Source organism: Phoca vitulina, unplaced genomic scaffold, assembly GCF_004348235.1.
Source record: "Phoca vitulina isolate PV1807 unplaced genomic scaffold, GSC_HSeal_1.0 scaffold1, whole genome shotgun sequence".
NCBI lineage: Eukaryota > Metazoa > Chordata > Mammalia > Carnivora > Phocidae > Phoca > Phoca vitulina.
The window spans coordinates 26,056,776-26,080,781 of record NW_022589704.1 but is presented as its reverse complement, the minus strand read 5'-3'; the positions used below and the strand labels follow the sequence as shown (position 1 = coordinate 26,080,781).

Here is a 24,006-nt window from a genome sequence, read left to right as displayed (position 1 = left end):
TTCTCCCATTACTCACAAAATTGTCAAATAAGTCCCCAAGGATGCACAAGCACAGGGCTTCTGGAAAATAGTGTTTCAATAGTTTACATAATGGGACCAATGAAGCCAATATGTTCTCCATTGTAAAAAAAGCCAGTGTTCTCTTGCTTTGTTAATTGACCCTCAGCTTTAGAAGGAAAAGGGCGAGGGTGGATGGGAAACAGAATAAGAAAGCAAATTATCAGGGGACTGACTTGTAGGTTTTTCTGTTTCAATGATGCTTACAGAGAATACATGAAACTTAATGACACTGAGTCCACAGTGGGAATGATCGAGGGAAAAAGAAATGACACAAAAAAATTCTTATTCTAGCCAGAGAGTATAAGGAGGAGGGAGGCAAAGTTCTTTCTTAATGCAAAGTTAGGAAAAAATAAATCAAACTACTGTGGGTAAGTCGCAGGGGACAAATTAGTTCTTCAAGTTTTGTTTGTTCATGAGCTCACAACTGTGGTGCAATTTAATGTGCCTGTCATTGTTTTCCTTCCATTTGGAGGATGAGCCAGGGAATGTGAAGTGGGGGATGGCACTGGCCGGCCTTGGGCACTGCCATGTACTCTTGTGGCGAGTTAGTGTGAATGCTCCAGGCATCACTTTGGAGTCTCTGGGAGGCCCCCGTGAGGTACTGTCCTCTCCATGCCTCATTAGCCACATCTAAAGATGTGATTATCACCATCTATACATTCATCCATTCAAGGGAATGAAATAAACCTAACTGTGCATTTATCCTTACTATTATGCGTCATTCAAACACAAGACTAGGGGTATGAAAGGCATTTTAATCATGTGTACCAGAGGACAAAATCTAATTCGGGGATGAAAACAAGTGTTTTATAATTTGGCAAATCTCTGTTGTGCTAAGTGACACCACACAGCTTGTGGCATGGGCGTGAGTGGTACAAAGTCCTGCCAGGTGATTCAGCACAACTCCTGTCCAACCTCTGAATATACATTTTATAATTATGCCTCATTTAATCTCTTCCTCTATTCAAAGTTCCTTTCAGAAGTGGTCAGCAGGGAAATCAATTTCTAGAGCTAGGTCTTTAGTCATTAACCACAGGGTGGATTCTCATATGTATGAGATGGTTAACTCACTTGTTTGGATCCTACTAGACTCCTCCTAATTCCATCATAATCAGATTTAAAAATATTTCCCTCTAAATCCATTTTCAGAAAGTACCGCAGATATTGTTTGACAAGACAATGAAGAAAAAGTCAGGAACAAACCCTAGGGAATGAGTGTATAGAGAAAAAGCCCCCCTTTACCATTTATAAGGAAAATATTTCTTAAGTTTAAACCAAAGCAAACAGAAAGCACCTGACACATAGAGTCCTAATAAAATTTTATTGAGAACCAGTAAGTGAAATCCTTTACAGAACACAGAAATACTTATGATCCCAACCCTTCCCAGTTAATAGCAATGTAACTTTTGGGTGGGTTCCCTGAATATCCCAAACACTCTGTTTTACACCTCCAGGAGAGAAAGTTCTACAACTCAGCAATAGGCAAATAGGATGCTCTGACCTATTTAGGGAAAGCAGAAGTGGAATCAGAAATCAGTACGAGTAATAAAGGACTGCCGATGAGTTCCAGCAGCCAAAGGAGTAAATGAGTAAATGTTCACTCTTCACATTCTGTATTTCAGATCAGCTAGCAGAAGGCAGGGCACTGGAAGATCAGACACAAATGAACCCGGGGACATAGGAGCAGAGTATGTCTCTCAATTCAATTATGTAGGGAAGTGGAAATGAGAAGCAAAGTGGTCTTGGATCCACTTACCTCAAACTCTTCCTACCACGAAGGCTTTGATGCCAAATAATCGGAACTGACATCAAAGATGAAAAGGAGACCAGTGACTCTAAGGATGAAAGACCAAAGCCCCATGGGCTGGACGGAAGTGGCTGTGATAACGTTCCCATGTTTTCCATGGTGAAGAGTTAGCTTCTGAAATGTCTCCTCACTATGGGGACAGAAACACATGACAGGCTAGATGAACGCTGCTCAGCAAGCTTTTAAGGTTCTACTCCCAAGTCTCGGCATGGGGAGAGAAGAGATACTGTGGAGTTTTTTGGGAAGCAACTTTTGCGAAGTTTTTTTTTTTTTTTAATAATAATAAAAAAAAGATGAAAATATCTGAGGGAAAGGATGTAACAGAAATAGAACTGCAATGATGCCTCTTCCTTTTAAAACTAAGAAAGCTGGTATGAAAGCTTCTGTTTCCACAATGGTATTAGGGCATTGGTCTTACTTTTATAGCTTTTGCTTGAGTTTAAAATCCTATCAAATTTTCTTACCTCTTAACCATAAAGAAAACCAACAATGGCAGGAACAGAAAATCCTGCCAGTTTCATAAGTCCTAAAAAGCTAAAGAAAAAAATGAGACCTGAATTGTGTTTGTATTGATAAATTTGTTAATGGATGGATGGCAGTAGTTAAATTGCAATCTAAATATATTTTTAAAAAATATCCTATTTATTTACCTGATAGAAAGACAGCACAAGTAGGCAGAGCGGCAGGCAGAGGGAGAGGGAGAAGAAGGCTCCCCGCCGAGCAGGGAGCCCGATGTGGGGCTTGATCCCAGGACCCTGGGATCATGACCTGAGCCAAAGGCAGACGCTTAACGACTGAGCCACCCAGGTGCCCCTAATTGCAATCTAAATATTAATAAGAATCTTATTCAAAATGTTCTTCTCCCTGCCTTGAAGTCTTCCCGGGGTTAAATTAATCAAGATGTTTGGAGATGTACCATGATTAAGTTTCCTCTGGCTAAGAGAAAGTGTGTTTTGCTCTCTTTCCCTTGGTTAGTAATTATAGTAGCTCAAAGTACAGGCACAGTCTAGTAAGACATTTAACTAAACTAAGTGGATTTTAATCTTTCAAGTTGGACACCCAGCCCAAGGCAAATTAGCTTTACTGTAAATGCCACCGCAGCTCATGGGAACGGCCTGGGAGAAAGGCACAGCTCACCCGCAGCACTTCGACATCTGAGAGGCACGAGGTTTGCCCAACGGGCACGAGTCACAGAGGAATAAGCCAATCCTAGGAACTGAGCAGTGGGCTGTTTTTTTCGATCCTTCTGTCGGAAGCCTTTCAAGGGTCCGACAATTTCCAATAATATAAGCTGTTTTGGTGCTGAATGTGAAATAATAGGGGACTACTATCCACAGGAACCAACATATACCCAGTGGGATTTGGTTCAAAGTGAAAATAAAAATAGCATGCTTTTGTGACTGAGAAAGCCATGAAATAGGCACATTTAAAATTCTTAGACCCTGTTTTGTAAAGCTGCAAAATGTTCTAAAATCAGTCGAAACATACAGAAAGGATGAAACCAGCCTGGGAAAGGCAGTGAAGGAAGGAAGGGGAGGGGAAGCTGATGAGTCGGACCATTTATACAGAATGTGAAGCACCAGGGATCCTTCATCTACCATATAAATATAGGATCCTGATCCCGAGGGCTCAGAAATTGAGGAATTTAAGTGAAGCCTAGGATATGCAAAGACATAGGATCTATTTGTTCTAAACATTTTCACTGGCTAATACCTCCTAAATAAACAGCATTTCTATGGAAAGCTTAGTGTTTTTGTTCAAGTTATTGGCTACATAGCCCTCCTCCCCCCTTTTAAAGAGATGTAGAGTACTGTACTATTTAGTAAAAAGACAAACTTCCAGATAGATTGAAAGGAAGGAAAATATCTTATGGCTTGTACCAAAGGATGAGCACTAAAGGACAGTCCCTGCCAAGGAAGTAAACACAAGTCAAAGTTCAGAAGGCAGGGTGGACAGGATGGACTCAAATCCTAAGTCACAACATTCACATACAGAAAACTTGTCTCCTGATCTTATACTAATTCCAAAGAACAAATTTAAATAAATCGTTCAAAAATGCACTCGCTTATTTTAGAAGAAACAATAAACTTTTTGTTCGCTTATCTTGAAACTAACCTTCAAATCACAATTTTCAAAACCACCATTGCATTTTAGAACTTTTTGATACAAATGCTGGCTTATAGGGCCCGGATGCTTTACTACCAAGAGGAAGCAAATGTGAAAGTATCTTTATTATCTCTAGTTAAACCAGCACTGTGAATTTGAAAAGCAGTATTTCGGTCCTTAAACCAGGCTGCAACTCGTGCAACTTTTGTCTCAGAAGCATATGGTTAATATTTTTGTCCCCCTTCACAATCAACCACCTAAAGAAAAACAGTCATAAAACAGTCTGCCCTATTGGAGGAAAAATACTATAAAGGTGGAGGGCAATATCCACCAATAACCATATATTTATCTACATTTAGTTTCCTTTCAACATTTTTAGAACAGCAACAGATAGTTATATTCATAAGCTTAAGTAAGAGATTTCCTCCAAGTTCTGGAATATATATATACCTATGCCCTCAAAACACTGTACATATCACTCATCCTACCTTCAGGAAGGAATTGAGGTTAAAGTTAAAAGATTTCCTTGGATACTTTTAAGTAAAAGTAAATGACAGAACAAAAGGAACCAAAGGCAAGTTCTGAAAAACAACAACTCAACTCAATGGAGTACGCGGTTTGGCTCTATGTTTCCTTGAAAAGCAATGAAAGCACTTAGTCCAGGTTTGATATACAGAAAGGGTCATGCAGTGCATTGCAGGGGGCAGGCTTTCCTTTTATAGTTCAAACGCAGGGAACTTGGCTTTTGTGGGCACTAGGAGGTCAGCCAGGAAATAGATTGTTCCAGCCATTCCTGAAGGAAGAAAAAGAGGCAGAAGTTATTACGCCAAATGACTCTGTTTTATACAGTGGCTTCGTTCTGTAGCGTCCACATTATGATACAAATGGCAAGGGCTTCAATGCAAGGGGCGTCTGCCCGTATTTATCCATGTTGCCGGCCAACACTAGGGGAGATCACTAGTGAGGTGCTCAGTCTCTTCGTCTGGGCGGAAGACAGGAAGGAGAGCTGAACCTGAGAAGTTCAAGGCACAGCCCTGCCGTTTATCACGTCAGCTCCTTCACACGGCACCTCGGGCCACTTACCTGAGGTCCTCATTTGTGAGATGAGGATAATGACGCGTGTATGTCTTTGCTGAGATGATTTATGACGGCATCGGCAAAATGCCAAGCGGGTGCCTGGCTCCACAGATTGTGGTCACCAGTATGACTGCTAGGATTAGGTCTGAGGGAGTCCAGGGACTACCTGATTTTTAATATTGAGTTTTCGTATTAGGAAGTAAAGAAGTAGTTCAAGAAATGACCATAAAATTAATTTGTTGATAAAGCTCAAATTCAAATACACTGATTACCAAGCAGAGAAGTAGATGCTGACATTACAAGGCAACTAAGTAAACATGTGGAAAATACCTTCGAAGAGGGAGAAGGGGGTGTCCGGCGTTCTGCAGCCGTGTTCTCCGTAGTCTAAGCACCACTCGGCAAACTGAAAGTGACACCAAGGTAAGTTACTGTAGCGGCTTCTTCCAGAGACCCTCAAAAGTGGAGAGAAATTATCCCTAAGAATTACTCTGAAAAGTCAAAAACTCTCTTCAAGGCAGAAAAAAGGGGCTGACACAGAGAAACAGATGGTCTGAAAGAGGATGAAGCACGGGAGGGAGGAGTTTTGGGAGCTGTCTGAGCCGCTGCGTCCCAGGTTATCAGGGCAGAATTCCTTTCTTTTGTCCCGCCCGTAAGTGCTGTCGAGTAGAACTACGTCCCTATACAAGAAGGCGAATTTAACTGAATGGTTTTTGAAGGCTTTTCTTACGTAACTGGATTTGTTCCACAGACTCATGGTTTTAAAGATCAATGAATCAGATCAGATTGAACTAGAGCCCTTCTCCGCCCGGGGAAGGTGCCCCCTTCCCGCCGGCCGTGCTGCGTACCTTACAGGCCCTGTACAGGTACTTCCCGTCCCGCGTGAGGTTGTAGAGCGCGAGGAGGGCGTAGGCGTTCCCCGCGGCGCCGTGGCACAGCCCGTACCCCTTCCGCAGCAGCCCGTGCTGCCAGACCACGTGCGCGCACTGGTAGGCGGCGTCCACGTACCGTTCCTCTCCGAAGACCTGCACAGCCGAGGGCAAGGCTCCTTACGAGGGATGCCAAAGAAACTTCTGCGGACATTCCCTCCTGATGGGGAAGCAAGGGAGAGGGCAGAAGGGGGGGGGGACGGAGGTGGCTTGGCAAGAAAGGGTCAGCGATTTCGAGCCAGGGAGATGGGTCGTGTCAATGGGGACGAATTACAGAAGTTTACTAGCTTTGCTTTTTTTGCTTTTCAATAACTGCCCGCGACCTTGCCTGTGTGCCATCTACGTTTTATGTGCGCTCTGCTTACGGATGTAGGTGTTAGTGCAGAAGCAGCAATATTTTACTTGTGACTTGCTCTTGGCAGTAGTCACTTTCCCAAGGACCACACACTATCTTCTTTGGTTAACAATAATGCCCTTCACTATTAGGACATTTCTTTACATACTGGAGAAGAAACAGTTTAGAAAATTGATTACAAAAATGGATTTGATTATAAAACACTATACTTTGTCAGAAAAATAGAGATACGCCTTTAAAATCTTCTATATATCTATCAAAGCCTCAAGAAATATTCTGAGTAGACATTTCTAATATTTCACTGCAAACTAAGTGTTCCTAAAAGTAGAATAAGGCAGTTTAAAAAGTTTTTCCATTATATCCAACTTTCTGCAAGTAACATTTGATATACTAAAAGCTTATTTAGAGTATGAGATGCCAATGCTTATTTATAGTCCATAGATTTGTAATTTGTAGATGTGCACCAATAGACACAGATATCTTGGTTTACTTCTATTTTTTTTCTTTCAAATAAAACCCCTTTCTTCTCTGATTATGGCTCTGCCATAGCATGCTTTTTAGAAATGATATTTGCATTTCTTTTATTATAGTAAAAGAAAGAAAATATAAAAATTACAATTTTAATCATTTGAAGTATATAATTCAGTGGCATTCATTATCTTCACAAAGTTGTATAATCATTACCACTACTTCCAAAACATTTTCATCACCCCAAACAAGGTCTGTACCCATTAAGTGATAATGCACCCCCACCCAGCACCGCCCCCTGGTACTTCCACTCTACTTTCTTTCTGTATGAATTTGCCTACTCTACATACCTCACACTAACCATCACACCATACAAATGGAATCATACATTATTTGTCCTTTAGCATCTGGCTTATTTCACTTAGCATTAATATTTCCAAGGTTCATGCATGTTGCAGTATGGATCAGAAGTTCATTCTTTCATATGGCTCAATAATATTCCATTGTATATATGTATACATACACACACCACATTTTGTCTATCCATTCATCTGTGGACGGACACTTGAACTGTTTCCACCTTTTGGCTATTGTGAATAATGCTGCTGTGGAACATCTGTGTACAAGAATCTATATGAATCCTTGTGTTTAATTTTTTGGGTGTATACACCTAGGAGTTGAATTACTGAGTTATATATTAATTCTGTTTAATTTTTTGAGGAACTACCAAACTCTCTTCTATGGCAGCCACACCATTTTATAATCCTACCAGCAATGCACAAGAAAGATTCTATTTTTTTTTTTTAAGATGTATTTATTTATTTGAGAGAGACAGAAAGAGTGAGAGAGAAAGTGTGGCGGGGAGGAGTAGTAGAAGGAGAGGAAGAGAGAAACTTAAGCAGACTCTGCACTGAGTGTGGAGTCTGGTGCGGGGCTCTTAAATCATCTGAGATCGTGACCTGAGCTGAAACCAAGAGTTGGACACGTAACCAACTGTACCACCCAGGTGCCCCTACACAGTGTTTTTTGTTTTTTTTTTGGGGGGGGGGCAGAATCTTAAGCAGGCTCCATGTCACAACCCTGAGATCATAACCTGAGCTGAAATCAAGTCAGACCCTTAACCAACTGAGCCACCCACGTGTCCAAGAAAGATTCTATTTTTAACTGAATTTCTGGGATACTTCTCTTGGCTCTGCCACTGATGCTGTAATCTTGGCTATTCTACCTGTCAGTGAAACAGTCTCCCGACCAATAAAATAGTCTCTGCTCTGATATAGATGGATAGTGTGAGAATGAATTATAATCCATGTAGCAAAGTGATTGTACATCCAACAGTAATTTCTCTACTGCTTCTTTAAAGATTATGCATAAAACAATTGCAAGTTATGGAGTTTTAGGTTACATTTTCCAAATTATTTTGAAAATGAGAAAATTCACAGTACCTTATAGGCCTGGATGAGCATGTAGATCACTCCAGGTGCACCGTGACACCAATGGACTAGAAGATCTCGATTATCATCCACACACGGAGGATAATTGCCAGAAGGAAATTTCAGCTGGCAGACATAATCTACACTGGGCTTGACCAAACTTTGTAACTTCACATGGTTCACTTGAAGGCTGGGCTAAAAATGAGAAAGGGAATTATTAGTTCTGCTAAAGCAAACAGATCTTCCTAAACCTCAGGGATAAGTTTTGTGTGTGTTTTAAAGGGAGGGAGACAGAGATAGAGGGGGTGGGAGAGACAGAGGGAGAGAGAGAATTAATCCTAAGCAGACTCCAACCCAGCGCGGAGCCTCACACAGGGCTTGATTCATGACCCTGAGATCATGACCTGATCTGAAATCAAGAATCGGATGCTTAACCAACTAAGCCACCCAGGTGCCCCTGGGATTAGTTTTAAGCCAGAGATGAAACATGACCAAAAGGAACTAGAAGTCACTAAACGGTCGGATTCCATTCCAATTTTTTTTTTACCGACTGGAACATACTAAAATCAGGATATCCCTTAACTCTTGGGACTTTATGTACATACTATTTTTCAATATTTATCGTTGTATACATACATATAAATAATTTTCCTAAGTCAATGCATGAACACAAGAGATGTTTCTTAAGGTTTTAATACCTTAGGCATACTTTATTTAATTTTTATTGGCAGTAGGCTCCACACCCAGCATGGAGCCCAATGTAGGACTTGACCTCACGATCAAGAACTGAGCTGAAATCAAGAGTTGGATGCTTAACCAACTGAGCCACCAGATGCCCCAATACCTTATTCATACTTTAAAGGCCACAAAGAGATGCATTAGACAATGTAAGTGCAACTTTCATTTTTACATTTAGAGAAGTGGTAGATGTTTCCAAAAAAAGAGGAAGCTAATGAGTCAGGAGACCTGGAATCTAGATCCCAAACTGCTGTGTGACTCTAGATTAAGCCTTCTGCAGAGGATTTGGGACTGACATTTATGCAGTATTATTTTGATACAATGATGTACAGATTTATAGGATGCACTAACATAGGGCATTTGAGCCACTTTTTTTTTTAAGAATTTGGCCTTCTTTTTTTAAAGATTTATTTATTTATTTTAGAGAGAGAGAGAGAGATAATGAGAGCAAGCACGGCGGGGGGAAGGGGTAGAGGGAGAGGGAGAGAGAGAGAGAGAGAGAATCTCAAGCAGACTCCCCCTGAGCACAGAGCCCAACATGAGATCATGATCTGAGTCGAAAGCAAGAGTCTGGACACTCAACCAACTGAGCCACCCAGGCACCCTGAGCCTCCATTTTTGATATAATGGTTTTAGTTTCTCCTTTTGGTCCTGTTCTTAATTCAATGCACTACTCACTTCTTCAAATAACAAATTCAAAGCGTTGTCCTTGTCAGGAGGGGGGTGGGCATGTGGGTAAGGAGATAGCCCGTGTTGTGATGCACAGGTACTGATTGTGCACTAAATTCTTGAGGGCATATATAGATTTCACTCTACCCAGAGAATATTGTTCCAGCTCAGTTTAAAATGCTGGAGTAGAAGGAGTGGATTTTCCTCAAATTTGCAGGAATTATCCAAAATGGGCTACAAATAATATTTTATGTTTATGATATTATGATAAAACATAATATTATGTTTTATGTTTAATATTTTTATTTATGTTTATGATACGTAAGTACCTACTGGAATGGACTTTCAGTATTAAAAGTTAAATCATTTCGGAGCGCCTGGGTGGCTCAGTCATTAAGCGTCTGCCTTCCGCTCAGGTCATGGTCCCAGGGTCCTAGGATGGAACCCCGCATCGGGCTCCCTGCTCTGAGGGAAGCCTGCTTCTCCCTCTCCCACTCCCCCTGCTTGTGTCCCCTCTCTCACTGTGTCTCTCTCTGTCGAAAAATAAATAAAATCTTAAAAAAAAAAAAAAAGTTAAATTATTTCAAATAGACAATTATCTGCCAATGGAAAACTCAGAACGTAGGTTTCCAGATTTCACACTGCCACCAAAAGGAGGCAGCTGGAAGTAAGATGACTCTAACTCACCCCAAGACTGCACAATACATGAACTCTCCTTCCTGAAAACTTAAGAATATATATTTACTTTGGGAAATACAGAGCCAGTGGAGGTTGATGCCAGAAAAATAAAGGAGTCTAAGTCTGAACTGTCGAAACCCCTCATTATAAAACTCCTAATTGAGAAGTGCAGAACAAATACAAAAGTTGGTCTCTTACTGCCACTAACACTCAAAGTGTGACTTTGCATTCAAAAGCAATAATAACCTTGAGTTTTTCAGCTTCGTTGTCATTGTTTAGTTACAGGGAGACGGAAGGTCTGACACTGATTTTGCATTATTGCAGCCAGCTACTCAACCAGCTAATAGTATGTATATCCGAGCACTCACGCTGAACATATTAATGAAACACTTTTCTTTACGCTGCATTGTACTTTGGGAAGGTGAGGGGGGCACCTCTGCCGCCATTAAAAATCAATTTTCTTTAGCTATGAATTCTTATTCACAAGTGCCAGTTTCTCTTTAAAGAGAGCTAAATAAGCCCCCGGAAATGATGCTCTCATGAAAAGTCCTCTTCTGACCTCCCCTTCCAGGTTATGCTTGCTGCAGTAAATCCTACTTGTCCTTAGTCTATTTGACTTTGGCTGATGTCTCCTAATAGTATTAGAGCCAAAGAACGGCTGGGCATAGTGCATCCAGCTATTTAAGTTACACAAAATCCATTGAAAAGGCTCTGTGGCTTTGCTCTCCAAGTGAGTCGTAGGCAACATATGCTCATTTGTTTTCTATTGATTTTGTTCTTTTGGAATTTGTTTCAGTGGGTGGTGTCTAATAATATGCAATAATATTAATTCAAGGCATTTGCTGAAAGGGCAGAGCAGAGCAGAAGGCACTTCATATAGAAGTACAGGTCAAAACACTTCAGTCTGCAAAGCGGCACGAAGCAGGCAAGTACGGGTCACCTACAAATCAGACAGCATCCCATGGCACAGCCTTTTATGTTTATACACTGTAAAATGCACTCTGGCAAACACTGCCCTTGTTTGTCGAGGCCAGGAAATGGCAAGGAGAGTGAGGCAGTTGGTTGACAGAATGAAAAGCCAGAGGGGGAGCCTCGGTCTTCTCGCCCTGGCCCGGGCAGTCAGCAAGCGCATTTCTCAGTTCCACCATCTTCATCTCTTACCTGCATCAGGTAGTAATAAATTCCTGCCAGGCCATGAGCAGCCCCCACATAATATTCTTGGTACCATTCATACATCAGTGGAGTCTTTGCTGTGAAGTTTCTCTTTCTGGCGAGGGTCTCTCCAGAGGTTAAGACTGTTTCACAAATCTACAGGGAGAAAACCGATCAAAATAATGAGAGAATCAAAATAAGAATCTTCCCGTAAGGAACTTTTTGCTAAGAGGTATGGAGAATATGGTGAATCAGATGGGGTCTTCCGGCCACGGATGGGCACAGTTTTAATTCCATGCTCAGGAAGCAGGGGTGACTGTATTCTGCCTAAAAGAGGGAGATATGGAAATTCTGAACTCTTTACTAGCGCTTATGCGAATTCACGTGACAGAGGAAAGCATGAGTTCTTCAGGCACGAAAGGAGACATCCGCACCTGGGAGGTGAAATCTGGCCCTCGTCTTCCGAAGGGCCATGACACTCTCAAATGGAGCAGCCTGGACGTCTCGCTCCCAGTCGCTCTCTAAGTGTTTCCAATGCACTCAGTGTGACGCTGTCAGCTCTCTGACCCCACCTGACCTTTTAGAGGCCTACACACACCTTCCTTCGACCCGGGGTATGCTAATTGGAGAAACAAAACCAAGAGTTCAGGCAGTTAATAACTGGGATCCTAACAGGACTCCAAAAAGCACAGAAATGTGGTACCTGCTGAATATGGCTTTGAGCAATCTTTTCCACTCCGAAGTTCTTATTCACAAAGAGAAGCGCATAGATATAGCCCATTCGTCCATAGAGCATTTCATTTGGAGCATGGAGGTCAATCTTGTTCAGGTGAATTAGCCTGGCAATAAAAATGCATGCCTAAGATAACCTGGAAGGGATCGGGTAGTGGTAGATACTTAAAAATGGTACATTTAAAAAATACACACACACACACAAATATATAGTTAGGGATTATATATTAAATTACTATTATAGTTATTTTATTTTTTAAAAGATTTTATTTTATTTTAAAAATTTTATTGGAGAGAGAGAGAGAGGGAGAGAGAGAGAGGAGTGGGGGGAGCAGTAGAGGGAGAGGGAGAAGCAGACTCCCTGCTGTGTAGGGAGCCCGATGCGGGACTCGATCCAGGGACCCTGAGATCATGACCTGAGCCGAAGGCAGACGCTTAACCAACTGAGCCACCCAGGTGCCCCACTATTATAGTTAAACATTTTAAATATATTAAAATTAATTTATATATAAAAGGTAAATATTTTCATATATTTATATTATAAATTATATTATTATACATTAAGTGGGCTGAGCCAGGCTACAAAGGGTAAATTAACCCTCAACTACTTTTTTCTTTAGTTCACAATGGAACTGACAAATTCAAAGAATAAAAGAAAAGGCATGTGTGGCTGAGGCTACCTGGCGCCTCCCTAGTTCCTCCTGGAGCTATGCCCTAAGACCAGCAGCTGGGGTCAGAGAAGCTAAGAACTGCTGCCCAGTACAGCATTTAGTCTGGAGAAAGGACTCAGTCACTCAAAGGGTCATCTATTTCCATAACATGAAAAGCCTGCTGCACCCCAGTTACCTCCTTCTTTGGTTCATTTCTTAGTATGTCCTCAGGCCTACCTGAGGGGTCTGTACGGCGGCCTGATCTACCATCATCTACCATAATGCAAATGGCACAGAGGTATCAGTCAGCCTCCCTGTCTTCCCAGTCTCCCCCTTCCAGTCCTTCTTTTGGGAAATAACCATGGTTACCAAATTCTTGGATATTCCTAGACTTTCTTTATGCACATGTAAGCATCAATATGCATATCTATAAATATATCTCCCCAATGTTCTGTGGCTTGCTATTTGACAATACATCTTGACAAACATTCTGTATCAGAGTAGTCTCATTCTTTATCATGGCTGCATAGTAGTCCATCAAATGGCTATATGATAATTTATTAACTCTCTATCATTAGACTCAGTTCAGCTTTTCAGAAAAAGTTGTTTTTGGTTTTGGCTCCAGGTAAGATGGTGTAGGCACACTCTACCCTGCCTCTCTCGGTAAATGCAGCTCCAGGACCTGGAGAGAATGCACAAAGCAGCTATGTGAGGACTCTAAACAGTAAACAGTAGCAGGCAGAGTGGGGAAGACCAGAATTTGAAGCACCACCAAACCAGTGGTGAGTTTACCATATATTCACCAATGGTATTCCCCTGGCTTGACTTCAGAACAGCCCCAAATCTGGAAGTGGGCACCAAAGGCTGAAAGAGAGAGTCCTGGAAGAAGCCCTTTAGTTCTGTTTCAAGAAAGAATGAGAAAGGGAACTCCTAATATCAGAGAAAGTGGGTACAGCCCCTCAGTTTTCTTTATGTTTCCTTGTCTTCTGTTTTCTCACACTCCAGGCCACAAGCAATCTCATGGTGGCAGCAGAAATGAAGGCAAGAGGAGCTCACAGAAGCCAAGTCTCTGAGGGAGGGACCCTTCCTCACAGACTGGAGAAGTGGTGGTCCCAGGAGGGTGGGGTGAACCCACTGCTTTACTTCCTTCTCGCCTCCCCATCATTGGGCCCCAGATACAGGCACAGTGGTGGGAATACTTGGCAGAGTAGGGTAACCAAAGCCCCAGATTTCTTTCCAGAGAACCAACATGGGAAGCCCCAGGAAAGCAGAAAGCAGGTGAGGTTCACTGGAAAATGAGCTCAGGAAAACAACCATAAACTCAGAGAATGAAACTTTCTTCTTTTTGAGGGTGGTTGTGGGGGAGGGGGTGGGGAGAGTGTAGGAAAGCAAATATGATATTTAGGGAAAATGTCTTTGTTATTTGGATTTTTATTACATGAAATTTTGAAAGCACATCTCAATTATCTCTAAATTATCCTATACATTCAATGTGACACCATTTAAGTTACGTTTTAAAGCAATATAATTTTTGGGGAGACTTGACAAAATGACTTTAGCATGCTGGAAAAGTATGAGGGAAGAGCCAGGGAATTTCAGGAAAAGAGCAGTAATGAGAGGACATCAGCCCTACCAAATAATGGCTTTGTCATCAGCGAGCTTAGGACACTAAACATACTACCTGATGACAAAGCCATTATTTGGCTGTGAAACTCTCCTGTTGTCTATGTGGTAATTTACTTTCAAAGTAGTTAAGTATAACCAGTGCCTGTGCATGTATCTCACCTAACTTTAGTCCATGCAGTAGGAATTATAAGCATACGAACACTATATAATATAAGTCCTCCGATAAGCATGTGAAGTATCCACAATCACACCCCTGGGGTGACTGGTTATATCTGAAGTGTTCTTATCAGGAATCACCATTCAGAGGCATCTGGCCCTTCAGATAACTTTATCAAAATCTACACCAGAAGATTTGCTGGTAAATATAGTAAAAAAATGTTAGCAGGTGGCTTTTTGTTGGTGGAGTGGATGATGAAGATAGGTGGAAGGCTTGGGAGAGGGTCCAGACTCTATTACTGTTTAAATAAGACCTAGTAAGATTGTCTGGGGACAGTGTGGTTTTCTCTGAGCCACAAGAACAGGACAGGAAACCACTTGTGTGTATGTGTGTATATCTTCTTCCTAATCAATGTTTGCACATTTGGTTTATTTGGCAGAATCTGGTCCACTGCTTGTCCTTTCATTTTAACATACTTAGTGGTAAGGTTAGAGCTGACAGGGTATATAGCTCCTACTGCTAATCTCTGGAGGCCACTAATAGCTACAAAAACCCAAAAACAAACAGGCAGACAAAAACCTAACAAGTGCTGCCACCGAGCTATAACCAACAGGTGTAGCGAAGAGTGTCCTGGCTCCCAAGAGAGGGTACTTGGGAAAGAGCAGACAATTCCCCTCTCCCAACCCTCCCCTCCACTTCCATAAGCCTGTGGCGAGGGGAGGGAAACACCATGTTTTAATAACCAGAATGAGATGCTTTTAGTGACTGAGAGGGGCTAACACTTCTGAAACAGACTGAGAAAAAGTTATAAAAGTATCCTTAAGGGAATTCTCTCCCCATCAGGAAAAGAGGGGTATGAAAAAGCATGGCGGGTTGCAGTTACTGACAAAGTTAGATTATACCTCAACAAATGGAGGCATCTCATCAAATTGGTTAAACATGCTTGGTTTTTCTTCTATAAATATAAGCATTAAACTCACAGTAGAATAGTGGTTATCTTAGGAATAGGGACATGGTGGCCAAAGGTTACTTTTCATTTTCTTGTATACTTTGAATTTTTCCCCAATGTCAACAGGGCTGTCTGGATGGCAGAATTATGGGCCATTTTGCTACTTTAAAATCATAATACACACACACACACACACACACACACCCTAATATTTTTAAAGAACTTAAAAAACATTTATTAAGAAAAATTCTATTTTTTTCTCAATGTCACAACTGGCAGCTCAGTAATGTTGAGATCTTAAGAAAATAAAATCTTTTTACTAGATACAAACTCAACTGTTGTAGGAAACAGAAGGAATATCTCAGAGTTTTGATTTAAGAATTTATTATCAAGTTTTGATGATTATTATTATCAATTTAATATCAAATTGCATAGAATTTACATATAAAAAAGCACGTTGCTTTACTTTTGTAAAGGGAATTGAATTATTCAAAAAGAAAAACTCCTGTGAATTTTTTAAACAAATGGCTCTATGGAAGTTACTTGGAACAAATATCACATGAGCTCCAAAGATGTTCTCACCTAAATGTGTTTGAACCACATTTCCTTTATTTGCCAACCTTATGGATTGTATTACCCCTAGGTGGAGATATATAATTAGCATTCCAATTATTTTGCAGCCAAACTTATTTGCATTTGGGAAGTTTAAAGTAGATAGCAAATACCTTTCAAATACTTGAAAATGAAGTACTGCTTAGAGCATCTTGTTAAAATAATATTTTATAGTTTAGGGTAAAAAAGGAAGTATTCTTTTTTTTTTTCTGGATTTGAATTCAAGTCATTAAAACTCCTGAGCTGGGTCTGATGATTGCTAAAGGTAGGATTTCTAAATGCAGGTTTTACATGCTATATTCTCAAGATAAAGTTAAGAAATGATAGCATTTGTAAATCATAAAGGTTATTTTATGTGTTTTCAAAAACTCTCAAACCCAGAAGCACAACACTGCAGCCCCATTTGTTTTGCTACGTTGATATTAATAGCAACCAATCTTCCAAAGAGACAGGTCACTGAAATGTCACTGAAGGAAGAATGGAGACTTAGAAAACCAGCATAGTTCTGTTCCACTCCTGGCAATAAGTCCCCAGGGTTTGACTGGGGAGAGTTTTTACCTTGTATCATCTAAAGGTTTGTAACTTTTTAAAAAGAAGTCCTTTTCTTACTCATCACACTACAAAAGAGAGTCTACACTTCCTGATCAGAAAGCCAAAACTCTTGGTCATTCTGGATAGCGGCCCCACACAGCACTAGATCTGTGCGGTTAGTGACTTAGTGGGGTATTGTAAATAGGCAACGTTCTCTTTGAGTAGTGGCACCAACTCCCTCTGTGTGGAAGGAAGGTTAAAACGAACCCGGTACAAATCAAACAGCAGGAAAAATTGGTGCTACTGATTCTCTTCCTTGCCACCTGCCCCAGCCAACTGCAGGACATTCTGATCATGAAAAGACACACGCGCACATGCACACACACTCCTTTTTGGGGAGTCACAGACTCCTCCAAAAAAGTGTAAATGTTCTCTCCATGCTGAATACAATTTGGGGATTTTATACCTTTGGAAGCCCTAAGATTCTCAGGGCCCCAAATTTAAGAATCCCTACCTTAGGGAAACATTGACTTCTTTGATCTCTAAAACTCAGAATTACGATTCTGAAAGACTATATATATATATATATATATATTTTTTTTTTTTTTTTTTTAAGATTTTATTTATTTATTTGAGACAGAGAGAGAGAGAGAACACAAGCAGGAGGAGAGGGGCAGAGGCAGAGGAAGAGCAAGAAGCAGACTCTCCAAAGAGCAGGGAGCCCGATGTGGGGCTCAATCCCAGGACCCTGGGACCATGACCTGAGCCGAAGGCAGACGCTTAATGACTGAGCCACCCAGGCGCCCCTGAAAGACTATTATATTAAGAAACCATAGGAAAGGTAAGCTGAAAAATGACGGTGGTGGTGGAGCACAACACAGAGGCCATGTAGAGAACTTGAGGGTCTCTGATAGCTCCAAAGGCCTATGTGATATGAGAAAGAAGTTTCAGTAAAAAGTAAAACAACCAAGGAGGTTTATTAAATATCTGATGACATCCAATCATTTCAACTGAGTTGCAAAAACTTACAGATTTTTCCCTTAAAAGGGAGGAGATGTGAAAGTAATTTACACATTATTCCTTTTTTCTTCCTGTTCTGTCACGAACTCTATAAATCTGAAAAATCAAAACTGTGGCCATAAATGGCCTATTTTCACTATCTGCATTCTATATATTTAATCTTAACAAATCTACTGGCTATAAATAAAATACTGTTGAAACATTGTAAAAGTTTTTAAAAAGATATAAATAAAAACACCTTTGTTATCAAGGTATCAAAAAATTTTAGTTTACTTTTAAGAGTGTTTTATAAATAAACCAATATTAGTATATGGTCCTGTGCTCCAAAGACTGTTTCTTACAACAGTAGGCTCTAAAATGTCACGAGGAAAAAGGTTATCTACTTGACAAGTTTGGCAAATTCCACTCCCTAGAGTCGCCAGAGTTTCACCCACGTGTCAAAAGCTCCTGACGACTCTGAGCAGCCAGTAAAGGTGTATATTTAATTTTGCTTAAATAGTGTTTCCCCTGTCTGAATACACAAATCTTGTTTTTATTTTTCACACAGCAAACTATTACTATCTGGCTGCACATACACTGAGAAAGGCTGGCATTACATATAAAACATTGGGACCACTACGGCTTATTTTTATGATACTTAAGAGTGACTCACTGAATGAGACTTCCTTCTGAGCCTCTAAAGCAAATGTGTGGCTAATGGCTTTAAACTGGCCACAAAGAAATAGAAAGGTAGTTTCTGCTTTGCAATGCATTTGTCAAAACTCAACAAATATACATAAAACTTGGGCAGCACATTGTGTATAAACTTTACGTCAAAAGAAGAAAACTAAACAGATATTGAACTCTAGTAAATGATATATATGCTTTAATATTTAGAAGGAAGGGTACTGATGTCTGCAATTCACTCTGAAATGGATAGATGGATTAGATATGTGATAAAGCAAGTATAGAAAAATGTTAATGGTAGAATCTATGTGGGTAGATATATAGGTATTCACTACTGTTTCAACATTTCTGTATGTTTGAAATTTTTCATAATAAAATTTTGAGGGGGAGAATAGTTATTAGAATTTTAGGCCAAAAGCCTGTTAATGAAATACACACCACTGCACATGTAAAATTCACCAAAGATCCTCCACAAACAAAATCAGTGATGAAAATGGCATTCTAATAATAATTATAAGAAAAAGTAGTGGGAATCAAAAACCATGGTCAAACTGGAGATAATACTGATTAAAATGTTGCTGGACCCAATTAAAAAATGGGTGAAAGACCTTAACAGACATTTCACCAAAGAAGCAATACTAATGGCAAGGAAGTATATAAAAAGATGCTCCACATCATACGTCATCAGGGAAATGCAAATTAAAACAACGAGATACCACTACACATCTACTAGAATCGCCAAAATCTGGAACCCTGGCAAGGATGTGGAGCATGAGGAACTTTCATTCATTGCTTGTGGGAATACAAAATGGTACAGCCACTCTGGAAGATAGTTTGGAAATTCTTACAAAACTAAACATACCCTTACAATATGATCCAGCAATTGTACTCCTTGATATTTACCCAAAGGAGCTGTAAACTTATGTCTGCACAAAACCCTGCAGAATTGGATGTTTACATTAGCTTTATTCATAACTGCCAAAACTTGAAAGCAATCAAGATGTCCTTCAGTAGGTGAATGGATAAACTACGGTACATCCAGACAGCAGAATTCTACTCAGTGCTAAGAAGAAATGAGCTAACATACCATGAAAAGACATGGAGGAGCCTTAAATACGTATTGCTCAGTAAAAGAAGCCAATCTGAAAAGACTACATATTGTAATATTTCCAACTATGACATTCTGGAAAAGGCAAAACTACGGAGACAGTAAAATGATCAACAGTAGCCAGGGGTCAGGGAGCAGGGAAGAGGGATTAACAGGCGGAGCACAGTGGATTTTTGGGGCAGGGCAACTACTCTGTATGACAATATAACGATGGATACATGTCATCATACATTTGTCCAAACCCACAGAATGCACAACACCAAGATGTGACTAATGTAACTAATACAAACTATGGCCTGTCCATTGTAACAAGTGTATCACCCCAGTGGGGAATGTTGATACTGGGGGAGGTTATGCATGTATATGAGAAATCTCTGTACCTTCCTCTCAATTTTCTGTGAACTGAAAATTGCTCTAAAAAGTAAAGGCTATTAAACAACGAAACACAACCAAAAGCCTTTGCTGGAATTGCAACCCTGCGTGTGGACACACTCAGTGGGAGCCTCACAGCACTGCATGTAGAGTTGCATGGCTGCCAGAATTCTGAACAGAATTCTTCATGCTCAATAAACTCTAGTAAAACAATAATTGTAGTTTATTAGTACACAAGTTTAGTAATTCTTCATAATTCACAAGCTTCTAGTGGGCTTCCCCGATCTCTATTAAAAATAAAAATCTGGATTTGCATGTTATTTGCTCCTAAGACAAGCAATTTTGAGTCAGTCTGTAGTCCATGAGGAGGCCTTCCTTCCTCAGCCCATCACAGGAAATGAACCACATTTTTCAAATTATTGATCTTGGATAGCACCTTGGATTAGTAATCCCAGGATTAGGCTTCTGATCTCATTTTTGTTATTAAACTGATGTTTGATCTGATGTGGGTCAGTGTCATGACATCTTACAATAAAATAGGGAATTTTACTGGTTGTTCCTTAACTACATCGGAATGATGTGCGATGTGATCAAATGACAGTAGTAAGATTTATTGCTGAGGGAAAAGTAACTTCACTAAAATGTTCTTTTGCTAACACACATACAGAATTAATATGTAATGACGTCTCGATAATAATCCTTGAAAAGAAACATGATTACCGGGTGATGCAGTCTTCTGCCTGCTTCTCATTGTTCATCTTGTGGTACACCACGGCGCCCACGGCCAGGGGGCCTGCGTCCCCGCACAGGAAGGTGATGGAGCGCTTGGTCAGACTGTTCAGACTTTGCTTTACGTAGCCGTGTGCCATCTGGAGGTAAGCGGGGTCCCCGAACACATCATAGAGATGTAAGTAAAGCAGAGCGATACCTGAGAAGCAAAAAGAAAATCACGTGAAGATGAGGAACGGGCTGCTGACTGCATTACTTTGGTTTGTTGCCAACTCAGCAGTGTTGATTGTTGATAAACCATAACACATATGTAAACTATGCGTAAGTTCAGATGACCTTAGTTCTAGACACAGCTTTACTACCAAGCAGCTCTAAGAACCAGACACAGGCACTCACTCTGTTTCTTCATCACTGCAACTGTAAAGAAGAGACACTCCGAGACCCTCGGAGAACTCTAACCTAAGTTTATTATTAATCCTTGTCCCACTCTGGCTCTTGTGTGTTCATGTACTATTCTTGATGGTTACATGACAGCTTATCAAAACCATGGTTCTAAACAGTCACCTGTTTATTTAACAAATAATCATTTACTTTAATCAATAAACAAGTAATATTTGTTCTTGTGAGTTAAAAAAAATTTAAAGACTAGGGAGTGAAAAACTCAATTTCTCCTCATAAAGAAGTTAAGTTTTTGAGTGAGAAGGAAGGTAGAGTAACCAAATTCCCTACTCCAGTATCTTTCCAGGCAGAGATTATAAGAAAACTACTGTGAGGTAGAGAGATCTGAGAAAATAAATTCAATCCCTCCTTATTTTTTTTTTTTCTCTGCCAAGGACCCGGCCACGTTAGGAATTATGGTGTAAAAACTGCCAATAACTTTTGCTTTGGGCCGTACTCGATTTGCTTCTTAACCTGCTCTTGAAGCTGCTATATATATAATTGAGGCGTTGTCTGAATGTCCTTACTCCAAATGCCTGTCACAGTAGATAGAGCCTTCCTCTGAAGCCGACTGGTCTCAGGGCAGACTCAGAGATGTGGAGTAGAGAACCCGCCTGCCTGCAGCATTTCCAGAAACTCATTTCTCCCCTTAAAGTACATTTTCCATCTCATTTACCATTTTTAGAAGATACAGAGTCTCTGTTTAAATCTAAATTAATAGAGCCCATCTCTTCATGGATTTCAGTGCAGTAAAAACGCAGTCTGCAAAATTACTTTTCACTGTACTGAGGACAATTTGAAATTTAGATAGTTTTCTCATTTTGCATGGGTAATCTCCAAAGCTTTGTGCTACAGACAATTCAATTTCTCATGTATATTAAGGCCAAATTTTCATTTCCTGCCAAAGTTAATAACCTTGTTCTGCTCTTTCAAAGTGGCTTGGTGTTTGTAATTCCACAAGCTGATGATCAGACGTACCAGTGCTGAAGGTTTGTAGACATAAGTGTACAAAACCACGTATGTAAGAAAAACAAAATCTCCTTTTCACAAATGATCAATGTCAAGAGCTTCTTCTACAATTAGGTGCTTAAATGGCTTCATCTCCATCCACACCAGGCACCTGCTGGTGATCCGTTTAAATTGTTACCCTTTCATTTTGGCCTCCTATTCCCATTGCTGCCTCAACTCCCCTAATTAAGTTCTGTAAGCACCACAGCCAGATAATGACATGACTGAGGTCTGAGAAAATACGAAGTGATTAAATACAAGCCCAATGATTGTTTTCCTTTTCAGACCTTTGTCTCTCATTATCAATTCCTCTTGGCCTAAATCTTTAACAAACAAAACCCATTACAGTTTGCAATTTTAAGGCTGGATGCATTTCTCACGACAAACAGGTAGTCATTTCTCCAGTCCACAATATTTCATTTAGATGAAAAACTTTTTTTCTTTTTGATCAGCAGAGAATTCTCTCTCCAGCTTCTGGGATTCTACAACCTCAGGTTCTGGTTCTCTCCTTGGTCTCATTCTGGGCCTCAGTGTCCATATATTTTGATTAAGCAATCTGCTGCGCCTCGCAGTTTATGGTGTCTACTTCCTGTCACAAAACACCCATGATGAAAAGGGTTTCAAGTGAGGAGTGCTGCTGCCAATTTGAAAAAGTTTCCTGGACAAGCCTTCTAGAAATCAGTCTAGGTCCAGGGTCCAGGGTCCAAGACAAAATATGGAAGTCAAAGACATGTAATGCCTCCTCAATACTGTATATCCTACATGCCCTAATTTAATAGAAAAATGGGGAACTGTGTGTAGCTAGAAGCCTTGAACCCAATCCTTATGGTCTTCCAACCTTTAGCAATATTTATGCACATAATATCACCTTTGCATAAATACCAAATGCTGAGAGGTAACGGGCAAGGTGGGAAATAAAGATACGACCTACAGCATCCTTTCCTGATTAAAATTCTTCAGAGTATAGGGATAGAGGGAACATTCCTCAAGTTCATAAAATCCATCAGTGAAAAACCCACAGCAATTATCATCCTCAATGGGGAAAAGCTGAGAGCCTTTCCCTTAAGATCAGGAACACGTCAAGGATGCCCACTCTTGCCACTATTGTTCAACATAGTACTAGAAGTCCTAACAACAGCAATCAGACAACAAAAAGAAAAGGTAATCAAATTGGCAAAGAAGAAGTCAAACTCTCTTTTTGCAGACGACATGGTACTTTATGTGGAAAACCCAAAAGACTCCATCCCCAAATTACTAGAACTTGTACAGCAATTCAGTAATGTGGCAGGATACAAAATCAATGCACAGAAATCAGTTGCTTTCTTATACACTAACAATGCAACCTTAGAAAGAGAAATTAGAGAAACGATTCCATTTACAATAGCACCAAAAACCATAAGATACCTCGGAATAAACCTAACCAAAGAGGTAAAGGATCTATACTCTAGGAACTACAGAACACTCATGAAAGAAATTGAAGAAGACACAAAAAGATGGAAAAACATTGCATGCTCATGGATCGGAAGAATAAACATTGTTAAAATGTCTATGCTACCCAGAGCAATCTATACCTCCAATGCCATCCCGATCAAAATTCCAATGACATTTTTCAAAGTGCTGGAACAAACAATCCTAAAATTTGTATGCAATCAGAAAAGACCCCGAATCGCCAAGGAAATGCTGAAAAAGAAAAACAAAGCTGGGGGCATCACGTTGCCTCATTTCAAGCTATATTACAAAGCTGTGATCACCAAGACAGCATGGTACTGGCACAAAAACAGACATATAGACCAATGGAACAGAACAGAGAGCCCAGATACGGACCCTCAACTCTATGATCAAATAATCTTCGACAAAGCAGGAAAAATATGCAATGGAAAAAAGACAGTCTCTTCAATAAATGGTGCTGGGAAAATTGGACAGCCACATGCAGAAGAATGAA

The 24,006-nt window shown here is 40.3% G+C and overlaps 1 protein-coding gene across 3 annotated transcripts in view; it reads right to left on the bottom strand.

Moving 5' to 3' along the window:
- Positions 1–2,624: 2,624 nt before the first annotated feature.
- LANCL1 (LanC like 1) overlaps positions 2,625–24,006 on the bottom strand; it is a 39,373-nt gene continuing 17,991 nt past the window's right edge. For 2 of the 3 annotated variants that reach the window (XM_032403015.1, XM_032403023.1), the window contains exons 4-10: positions 20,610–20,817; positions 12,170–12,305; positions 11,476–11,622; positions 8,242–8,424; positions 5,896–6,072; positions 5,381–5,453; positions 2,625–4,766 (exon numbers count right to left, since the gene is read on the bottom strand). In XM_032403015.1, the coding sequence (XP_032258906.1) occupies positions 4,690–4,766; positions 5,381–5,453; positions 5,896–6,072; positions 8,242–8,424; positions 11,476–11,622; positions 12,170–12,305; positions 20,610–20,817 (1,001 nt within the window). In that variant the 3' untranslated portion in view covers positions 2,625–4,689. The remainder of the gene's footprint in view (positions 4,767–5,380; positions 5,454–5,895; positions 6,073–8,241; positions 8,425–11,475; positions 11,623–12,169; positions 12,306–20,609; positions 20,818–24,006) is intronic. The other variant, XM_032403030.1, reaches the window with a different exon arrangement.